The sequence below is a fragment of the Mus pahari genome, chromosome 13, assembly GCF_900095145.1.
Source record: "Mus pahari chromosome 13, PAHARI_EIJ_v1.1, whole genome shotgun sequence".
Taxonomy (NCBI): domain Eukaryota; kingdom Metazoa; phylum Chordata; class Mammalia; order Rodentia; family Muridae; genus Mus; species Mus pahari.
In genome coordinates this window covers 44,947,852-44,958,714 of record NC_034602.1, presented here as the reverse complement: position 1 = coordinate 44,958,714, position 10,863 = coordinate 44,947,852, and the positions used below count along the sequence as shown (strand labels likewise).

At 42.7% G+C, this 10,863-nt stretch overlaps 1 protein-coding gene across 1 annotated transcript in view; it reads right to left on the bottom strand.

The window, feature by feature from the left end:
* Anapc4 (anaphase promoting complex subunit 4) overlaps positions 1 to 10,207 on the bottom strand; it is a 33,551-nt gene extending 23,344 nt beyond the window's left edge. The window contains exons 1-8 of the mRNA XM_021211370.1: positions 9,835 to 10,207; positions 8,428 to 8,533; positions 4,438 to 4,570; positions 2,363 to 2,437; positions 2,226 to 2,252; positions 2,091 to 2,135; positions 1,428 to 1,512; positions 719 to 823 (exon numbers count right to left, since the gene is read on the bottom strand). Of these exons, the coding sequence (XP_021067029.1) occupies positions 719 to 823; positions 1,428 to 1,512; positions 2,091 to 2,135; positions 2,226 to 2,252; positions 2,363 to 2,437; positions 4,438 to 4,570; positions 8,428 to 8,533; positions 9,835 to 9,963 (705 nt within the window). The 5' untranslated portion in view covers positions 9,964 to 10,207. The remainder of the gene's footprint in view (positions 1 to 718; positions 824 to 1,427; positions 1,513 to 2,090; positions 2,136 to 2,225; positions 2,253 to 2,362; positions 2,438 to 4,437; positions 4,571 to 8,427; positions 8,534 to 9,834) is intronic.
* Between the last annotated feature and the right edge of the window lie 656 nt (positions 10,208 to 10,863).

The window sequence follows — 10,863 nt, the reverse complement described above, 5'->3', positions numbered from 1 at the left end:
CCTGGTCTACAAAGTGAGTTCCAGGACATCCAGGGCTATACAGAGAAACCCTGTCTCGAAAAAACAAAACAAAACAAAACAAAACAAAAAAAAAAAAAAAAGATTTTTTTTTTCCCTATTCTGAGGGATCATTTAATCCTTGTGGCAATGTGCTGAGAACACAGACCAGAACCAGAAAGCCTAGCATGACTTTCCAATTCTTTGATGACACTAAGTGAGCTCTACAGTTCCTCTTACAGTGCCCAAAGTCTTATCTATAAATTAGGACACAGTACTACCTATCCATTATATTGCTGTGTTTGAAGCACTTGTCACATTAAGTAACCAATAAAATATAAGCTTTCATTACTAAGAGAGACAAAGACTAAAGAAAAAAACAAAACAAACCTCAGTATAGAGCTAAGCTGGCCAAATAACCAATTAGTAAGGCAATTACAGACTATCAAATAGTCTTAACTATGAAAACGAAATGATAGTGTACAAGAAATAACATTCACTATAATAACACTCAATATACAAGATTTAGACATCCCAAGGAGACCTTCATGCTTTACTTATTACACTTCAGAGATATGAGTAATTAAAACCCATAATTACATAATTGAGCCGGGTACAGCTCAGTATCAGAGAGCATGCTCTGCCCTGAGTCCAATTCCTAGCACCAAGGGAAAAGCTCTATAAATCATGTACCTGACACAGGAATAGCTATAATACTCACCTGAAAATATGAAACTTCTGATTCGCCACCACTGGAAACCTCTGTGACCACTGATAATGACTTCAAATCACTTGATAAACACAGAGCAATACAAGTTCCGGCAATCTGCAAAACAGTTATCACCATGCCAGATACATTTGCTATTATTGACGGGCTGCATCTGCTTTTAACAATGGAAGCAAAAATTCACACAGAACTTTAAAAAGTAGAAATGCACAGCCCTGATTCATACCTTACCTATGATTGGTCCAAGAACACACTAATACCCTAATGTCTGTCTTCCTCCCATGAAGGAACCCCCACCAAATATGGATGAACCAACATATTCCTTAGACTCTAAGATATTCTCTCCCTTCATGAATTACAGAGTTACAGCACTGAAGACTTGAGCTTAGGACTGCTTTCGCATGCCAATCACCCACTTCAACTCTTGCCCACTGCAGGCTTAAAAACCAGTAAATCTGAATCAGATGGCTCGTGCCAATCATTCTTTAAAGGAGAAAACTCAACTAACTCCACCAATAGCTCCTGACCGCTGCAAACACAGTAACACTAAATTCTATGTTACTAAAATTAACCTCTGAACATTTCAACATGAACTCGTGAAAAACACCACCAACAACACAAACTCAACTTGCTCTCATCTTGTTCTGTAAGTAATCAGCTGCTATTTTCTAATAGAAACAGAAAGATTTAAAGAAGAACTTACCCCTGTTACTCGGGCAATTTTGAACATCCCATAAGCATAAAGCTCAATGAATCCAGAGCTTCCTCCAAGGACAAGGATGTTCAGCCTAATTGAGAACAACGCAACAAACTGAGACCCCACAACAGCAGAGTGAGCTACATTCTTAACCCAAGGCAGGACTGTTAAGCTCTGCTTCCAGCTGCACTACCCACAGGCATGACTGCACCAAGTTCCCTACTACTAAGGCCTGCTACATTTTTTCCCCCAAGTCTTCCAATAACAGACTTCCAAGAGCCTAAAAAAAATCTGTTTACAATAAAATTTTATGGCATCAACTGTATTTACGCATAATCAGTAACAGAATGATCCTTTTACCAGCTAACACATAGTGCCATCAGTTCTGTCATGAAGGTGATAAAACTTAAATAGGTTTTAATAATTGAGAAATTTTAAATTAGATCTAGAAACTCTAGTATACCTATCCTCTTAAGATACACTATAATATTACTAAAATTTAGAACATCCAATGATCACACAGTTGACCCTGCCATCTGTATGCTATTCAGGGATTTCAATGCCAACAGTGAAGTAACATGATGAAGAATCAACTATTCAGTTCTGAAAACTGCCTCAGATACAAAATATTAACTTCAAGAAATCAAATAAGATAGCTGTAGGATTTACCTGACATCTCCTAAGAGCTTGATAATTTCATCAGAATTTTCTTCACTAAAATAAAAACATAAATTGGGTCATTCTTCAATATTAACTTAAAAATAATAATAAAAGGCCACCTTGTTGGAAAATAAGTATACTTACCTAAATATTTTTGAAGTGCTGTTGTAACTAGGAGAAAACAGATAAGGCACACCAGTGAAAAGCACACAGCACACTGGCACCATGTTAAAGAAGGAAATTGGCAAGGCTCATTTCAAAGGAATGGAATGGATACATACTTTTTTGGCAATGTGGGCAGCTTAGGCAAGAGAAGATTGGATTCATCCTCAGCATTATAAAAAGATGTTAAAACACTAAAAGAAACGGGAGCCCAGCATTACACAGCAGCAAAGATTCTACTTCTCTTTCTATTAAAAATGCAATTAAAAGAGATTCTTAGCTGTATAACTTTACCACATAAATACATGTAAAAAAAAACCATTACCTTAGCTGGGCGTGGTGGCGCACGCCTTTAGTCCCAGCACTCGGGAGGCAGAGGCAGGTGGATTTCTGAGTTCGAGGCCAGCCTGGTCTACAAAGTGAGTTCCAGGACAGCCAGGGCTACACAGAGAAACCCTCTCTCTCGAAAACAACAACAACAACAACAACAACAACAACAAAACATTACCTTGTAAAACAAAGACTGTTAACAACCCCATATATGAACAGAAAGCACTGGAACACCCAATTTATTTGTATGCATGTTTTACTGGCCTACTCACTTTACATATTGAGGAATATTAATAAAAGCTTCCTGTCAGCATATACAGTATATTTATATGTATTCAATATTCAGGTAAACTGAGAACTTATAATTTCTGAGTGCTAATCTAAGAAACCACAGAAAACAACGTACTAAGAGTAATTTAAAACAACCGAGATTATTCTATCATTTAATGACTGGTTCTATGACTCATGCAGACTTGGGGATATGGTAGTCTGGGGCGGGGGGATATATGAAGCTATACCATTAATCCAGAAATACGCTATAATTTTTTTAATTCTTTTGGGTTTACTTGTGTGTATCCATGTTCTGCCTGTATGAATCGATGTATAAAACATGTGTGCATAGTGCCTGAGGAGTCCAGAAGAGGACATCAGAGCCCTGGAATTAGAGTCATGGAAGGTTGTGAGCCCTTATGTAGATGCTGGGAACCAAGCTCGGATCCCCTGCAAGAACAGCAAGCGCTCTTAACGGCTGAGCTGTCTCTCCAGCTCCTAAAGTAGTCTTGACAGCTGGGATTGTAGGTGTGTACCTCCACCATGTGTTCATCAGAAACAATCTTTATTGCCTTTTCTTTCTCAATTCCACTCTCAAATACAGTTGGAAATAAATGGCTGAGAAAGTGGAAAAGTAGCAACTCTCTCGCAGTACTGTTCTGAGGGATCCTAGAGCATCCCTGGAATGTTCGTTCCTAAGCCTTTAGAAACGCACTGGTTAAGAAGCCGGTGCCTGGGCGAGGACACAAATCACAAGACTTGCTTTCTTTCCCTCACCTGCTAGAAAATCATAACTGTCTGCAGTCCTTGCATATTTGAAGATGTGCTCATCACTCTGGTTTCTCTATAATGAACTTCAATCCTCATGCTAAATCCTTGTCATCCTTTTTTTTTTTTTTTTTTTTTAGGTCCCACTTAAGAAAGCTGTCCATTAAAATTCATGATTTATAACTTCATTTGATAGTAATTTAGTGAAAGTCAGGAAGAAAACACTATTGGGAAAAAAAAACATTTTCAAAGCCCTTTGTCTCTCACATGAGCCAGTGTCTTGGGTGACATTCCTCACCACACACAAGCATTCGTCTACACAAACTACAGAAAAACTGTTCCAACAACAAGGGAAAGGCACCAGTCAGGTAAATAGAAGGAACCGTCAGGCTGTCTGCTCTGCTGAGCCATGTTCATGCTCTAAGAACATCCATTAACATAGGCCGAAGCTCCTCACAAAACAGACAGCACACACACAAATAAAACGATAAAAACCACAACCATTTCACACTTATAATTTAAACTAAAAACTGCAGTGTATGCACACTCACAGCCCCAGCCCTCGTTTCCATTCTGAACAATGAAAATCTCAGCCGGAAGTACCTCTATGTGTCTACAATCCCACAGCAACACTTGGAAAGGAGGGCAAGAGGCAGGAGGGCCTCAAGTTTGAGAGCAGCCTAGCCAAGGACATGTCTGAGAAATAACATGAGAAACGAGCTCTGAAAACTTCTCCAGTCATCTCAAATCCATCTACTGTCATGACCCCACCCTCACCCCCACCCCCATGCCAGTCCCCACACACCCCCACCCTGGGGTACTCTACCTGCTTTCCACAGTCACTTCCGTCCAATGCATACATGACACCGGAGCCTCCACAGAGAAGGAGTGTAAGCTTTCAGGCTTTTCCACATCACACAAAATAATTTTCTTGGTATCCGCAAGAGCAAAGGCCAAAACTATAAATAAAGGAAGAAAATAATCAGAATAAGTTTGCATAACATTTCAGAAAATTATCTGAGCATGTCACTTATTATCCAAATACATCCTAACTACCTAAACATTCTTCTTTGAGGGCCAGTGGCTCAGAAGCTGAAAAAACTTGTCACTATGCCTGACAACCCGACTTTAGTCCCCAGGACCCACATGGTGAAAGAAAGAAACCCACTCCTCTAGGCTGTCCTCTGACGCAACACATGCGCTGCAGCACAGGCACCCCACACACACCACGATAAATGTAATTAAAACCATCGCTTTTGCCTTGAAGCTTTTATTTTTTGAGGTTATAATTTCATCATTTCCCATTTCCTTTCCCCTCTCCAAAGCCTCCCATACAGTACTCCCTGCTCTCTTTCAAATTCGTGGCCTTTTTCTATTAATTGTTCTTACATAAACACATACATATCCCTAAACACGTAACTAAAACCCGCTCAGTGTGCACAGTGTTACGTGCTCAGGGCTGAGCATTTGGTGCTGGATCATCAATTGTGTGCTCTTCCCTGGGGCAGAGATCTCTCCTGCACTCTTCATGAGGGGCTGAGGCCCCCTGGACCTTCCCTGTCCACATTAACACAGTTATTATTGTTCTCTTTGTTCAGTTCTTGTTTGAGCAGCTATGCTGGTGAGACTTGTAGTGTGTCTACTCCTGTAATTAATATTTTAAAGAGATCTTTGCATACAGTTAAACCCATTATTTAAGCTTATTGTCAAGTATTCAAACATGACTTGTTTACCCGTGGATTCTTTTCCCCTAAATGAGCCACCTTGTCTGGCTTCAGTGGGAAAGGATGTACCTAGTCCCGAGGGTCTTGATGTGTTGTGGGAGGAGGGAGCCTCCCCTTCTCAGAGGAGAAAGGGAGGAGTGGGAGGAGGGGCTAGTACTGGGATGTAAAGTGAATGAATAAATAAATAAACAAACAATAAACAGGAAAAATGATCTGTCCACTACCTTCCCACACATTTTACTTGTTAACTTACACCACAAAGTCTCTAGACTGGGACCATCTGTCAACAAGAAACTATCGGGGGCTGGTGAGATGGCTCAGTGGGTAAGAGCACCCGACTGCTCTTCCGAAGGTCCTGAGTTCAAATCCCAGCAACCACATGGTGGCTCATAACCATCCGTAACAAGATCCGACACCCTCTTCTGGAGTGTCTGAAGACAGCTACAGTGTACTTACATATAATAAATAAATAAATCTTTAAAAAAAAAAAAAAAAAAAAAAACAAACAAGAAACTATCTAGTGGGCCCCAGGAGATTATCCCTTTATCACCAAGAGTCACCCCAAACACCAGCCCTCAGACAGAAAGGGGCCCCCTGGACCTTCCCTGTCCATATTAGCACAGTTATTCTGTGTGCTGTTCTCATGACGTCTTCTTATGCTCATTACTCTATCCTGTGCTAGGAAGCAAGATGGCTGAGCACTATGAATCTGTCCTCTGTGTAAGTCACTACCATCCTAACACAGACAGCTTCAGAGCTTCGAAGCAAACCAGTGAGTTTCACCTCACTCCCCTACAAGTGACTCTGCCTGAGGAAAGGGGCTAGACTAGACTGTTTTTTTTTTTTTTTATGATTTTGTTTATTTGTTTTCCGTACTGGAAACTGAATCTACAGTCTGCCACACGTTCTACTACTAAGCTATATCCCTGAGACTCAGTCAGAGTCAGTAATCCTCCTGCCTCACCATTCCAAATAGAGGCTTGCACACCACCAGGCAGGGCTCCAGCCACCATTCTCAAAACACTTAAAACACTTGAAACAATTGCTTTCTAACAAAAACATGAAACATTCTGTTTATATGAGACATTTTAACACACATTTGGTTTTAATGATTTCTCCGGGAGATCCTATACGTTTAGATGAATAATGAAGTCCTCAAAATGTTACTCAAAAAAATTGTTTTTCACAAGTCAGGTGTGGTGGCTCAGACCTGTAATCCTAGCATCCTGGGGTAGGGGAAGGAGCACTGTCTCGAGCCCAAGGCCGACTGGGCTACAAAGTGCCACCCTATCTCAAAATACAAACAACACAACCTCTCGTTTCAGAGATCAGTAAAGTCAAAGTGCCATTTTCTTTTATTAGTAAATACAAGACCATGCAGGAGGCCCCAAGTTTAACCCGGGGTGGGGGTGACAAGTTCCTCTATTATATTTACTCTCTTACTCATGAGTACTCATGGGGGCAAATGTGTGCCCTGCACACATGTGGAAGACAGAGGGTAGTTCTGGGAGTCTTTCTCCTCTGTCACCACGTGGACGCTGGAGATCACACTCCGGTTTTCAGGTTTGGCAGCAAGCACTGTCACCTGCAAAGAGCCATCCCACTGGCCCACACACCCCTTTGATTTTATATGTCTACTCATCTTCTAAGAAAAAGGAGTCGACAATGGCTATGCTTGGAGCATTCCTGGAAATTCTATGGTTAGGAATTAATCTGAGGAGTTAATCCCACAAAGTTCTCCCACCTGTTCAGAATGGTTACGTGCTGCTTATAAAGTTGAAAGCCAACAATGGGATAAGCATCACGGCCAACAGATGTACATTGCAGTATGGAGACACAGTGGTTAGTGTTCACTTAACAGTCAATGTGGCAAATCTGTTTACACTGGCCTGAACCACAAACAGATCTCTAGACACATTTTATTAAGGAGGACTGTCAGCTGCTCACCAAAACAGTTATCTCTAGCTGGTATGCTTTCCAGCAAGTTTTAAGTACTTGTATTTATCTAAGAAAACAAAACAAAACAAAAAAACTAAGCAGGAGGACATACTCATATCACAAAGGTAATTTATTTTTCTTAAAGTAACTTCAGGCTTGCTCAACCTTTTGCCACAGTGATACAATGTTATTAACCATGAAGTTTACATTAGAGAACTATGCAATTACAAAATAAATAAATAAATAAACCTTCCACAAACAAAGAAACAAAAACCCCAATGTTTTGAGCACGTTAAAAATTTTGTGTTGGGCCACATTCATTGTTATACAGAGGGAGCCTCATGTGACTTACAAACCACAAGCTGGACACCCTGATAAACTTCAAGCTACAGCCCATAGCATTTTACTACTATAAACACTAGGACTAACTGCTCAAGAAACTATCAATTTAAAAAACTAAACAAAATGCGCGCGACACACACACACACACACACACACACACACACACACACAACAGAAGATGAATGATCTGAGCCACCGCAGTAGGAAAAGACCTTTGGGGAACGGAGAGTCACAGAGGGCGGCCCCTCAGGAGTGGTAACCTTGCTTACATAGAGGAGATTTATGAACCTCACATTTAGTACTAACTGAATTTGGGGGAGAAAAAGGCTGGGATGGCCCTGAGTGGACTCATGAGTGGTGAACGGCACTTGGATCAAATGATGTAGGACAAGAGAGCAGAGAGATCCAAAGCCAAGTATTCTGTAAATGTCTCAGACCCTGATCCTATCTGCCACAAAGCCGGGGCTCATTAAAGACTTATCCCCGCCAACAACAGACTCTCATGGAAAACATTTTAAACATTCTAGTAAGAAAAAAAAGTCTCAAGCTAGTATTTATAGTTCTAATATAGGGTTAGATACAGTAGGCCACACATGTTCTTAATCTCAGCACCTGGGAGGCAGAAGCAGGTGGATCTCTGTAAGTTCTAGTGCATCCTGGTTTACACAAAGAGTCGTAGGCCAGACAGGGTTATACAGTAAGACCTATATAACAGAAACAAAACCATAATTCTAAAATATACTAAGAAAAATGTACTCTTTCTAGACTATCCTTCTGGAAATAAGAGATATACGTTCGTAGCATTATCATACGTTTGCCGTCTGGTCTCCAGGCCAAGCAGGTCACTTCTTTTCCTGTACTTTCATTTGGTGGGAAACTCCAAACTCGATGAAAACTTGCAAGGCGATGCAGTAAAACCTAAGACGAAAAGACATGATAGCAGAAAGCTGCAAACTCACCTGCAGAGATAAAAATGAACCTAGGTCCACAGAACAAAAATTGTAATTACTACTTTTGAGTATTTTGCTATCTACAGAACAACAGTGTCCAAACGAATGTAAGACATTTTCAAAGAAATGGGTGAACTCAGAAGGACCAACTTAGCCCTGTACTCTACATATTTTCATTTTTTTAAAGGTACACCAACATGTATGTATTTGTACCTCATTTGTGCAGTCAGTGCCCAAGGAGGCCATAAGAGGGCATCAGTTCTCCCTGGAACTGGAGCTACCTACAGTTGTGAGCACCCATGTGGGTGCTATAAACCAAACCCAGGTCATCTCTAAGAACAGCAAGTGCTCTTGATGGCCGAGCCACGTCACCAGCTCCTTTCCTATCTTTTAAACTTAACTTTTTTGAAAAGGTTAAAAAGCCTGTCCAAGACAACAAACAAAAGAACTAACACAAACAGCACGAAAAGGTAGGTGACATAGTAAAATAATAACAATAATGATTGCACTCTTAGCCCACACCTTAGGTATATCACCAGCCATGGATCTTAGAGACAGAGCCTTACCACACAACACGATAATGCAATCTGAAATACTAAGCAGCCCTGGGTGTTAGGACTTCCTTACCACCTAGTTTTATATAGGTGAGGGTGTTAAATGGCACGGATGAAGGGGTCCTTTCAAGATGGCTGACAGGTAGTAGTAATCCTCCACTGAAAATTGGGTATGGTTCTAGTCATACTTGGTAACGCATGTTCACGTTCCTAATGTCAGAAATGCTACCTGACAACGTTCATACGCACTCTGTCTGCGGCCCTGTGAAGCATCAGCCTTTCGACTTAAAGATCTTTTACATAGCTAGGTGTAACAAAGATGTAAAAACTCGGCACCAAGCATCCTCCGTAGCAACTGCACACACAGAGAGACACACTCTCACACTCACACATTTCCAGTTGGACTTGACAGTTCATCTTCATTCTCTTCTAATCTGAAACCAACTTTGGGCGGGGTCTGATGTTGCATCCCTGGCCTAATCAATTCCTGGAGACCTGGGGTTGCAGAACTTGGAGGGAATTTGTTCTTCTGGCCATACAGGAAATGGGAAACACATCATGTCTGGAAGGCACGGTCCTTTACACCGTCTCTTAAAGTTAACAGCCACGCTGAGATGTAGGGGGCAGGAGAGATGTGCGATTCGCCACGTCTGCCAAAGGGGAAACTGAGGCTCGAGGGTCCCAGCCCAGGCGACCTCTCGCCAGCTCTACTTACCTCGCCTGTAGTGTTGGCCAAAGCAATGAGGTCTCGCTTGGGGGACCAGGCCAAGAAAATAATCTCCTGCGGCAGCTGCTTCTCTCCCACCACCCGAAAGGATGGGAAACAGGTCGGAAAGCGCAGCATGGGTGCGGCCCTGCAACGACGGGCACGTGAAGGCGGCCGGAGCACCCGGCCACAAAGTCTTGGCGCAAAGCCCTGCCGGCAGCGGTACCTGCCAGAGTCGCAGACTCGGCCTACTCCTAGCCAGCGGCCTTCCCCGCCCTCTCACTCCGCCCTCCGCGCTCGGAGGAAGCTTCCGGCGCCGACGCCGGGACGTCCTCGCGAGAGGAAGTGAGTGGCACAGCGGCGGCGGTGGGGCAGGGAGAGCGCAGGGCGGCCGGCTTGGGCGGGGCTCGGTGTAGGGCGGGGCCGTGTGGGCGGGGCGGGCGAGTGCCTAAGGCAAAGTTGGCTGAGGCTTCAGCGAGGGTGGGCGGGGCTAGAAGGGAGCGGAGCGGAGCTAGGACGTGGCTGGGCGTGGCTAGGGCGGAGCGAGCTCTGGCGTCTCGGAGGTCCCCCGTACTCTGGGTTGCCCGATGCCCAGCAAGCACCAAAGGATTCCTTAACGATGCATACGCGGACGTGTGGGAACCCTTCCAGGCCTTTTCCGTTTGCTCAGAAATTCGCTGCTGTGTACACACTCCCCTTTTGTTCTAGGTTTAGGCTCTAATCAAAACTCCCGATCCACACACTGGACCTCCTTGGGCACACAGTAGTTTTCAGCCCTGGATGCACAGTAGAATTTAAAACAACAAACCTCTCTATCAGGCAGCATTTTAGCAAGTTAAAAGAGGGTTAACATTGGATGGAAATCACCATTTAAAAGAAAACAAAACACTGAATGATTCCTATTTACAGACAAATATGTCAAAGTCCTCGCACCCATCCAGATGAGGGACAAATAGTTTGTTTTCTCATCTTATTTAAATGGTCACTCAACTTGTAGCAAACTAACCACAGTTAAGAGGAAACAGGATTTATTCTGTG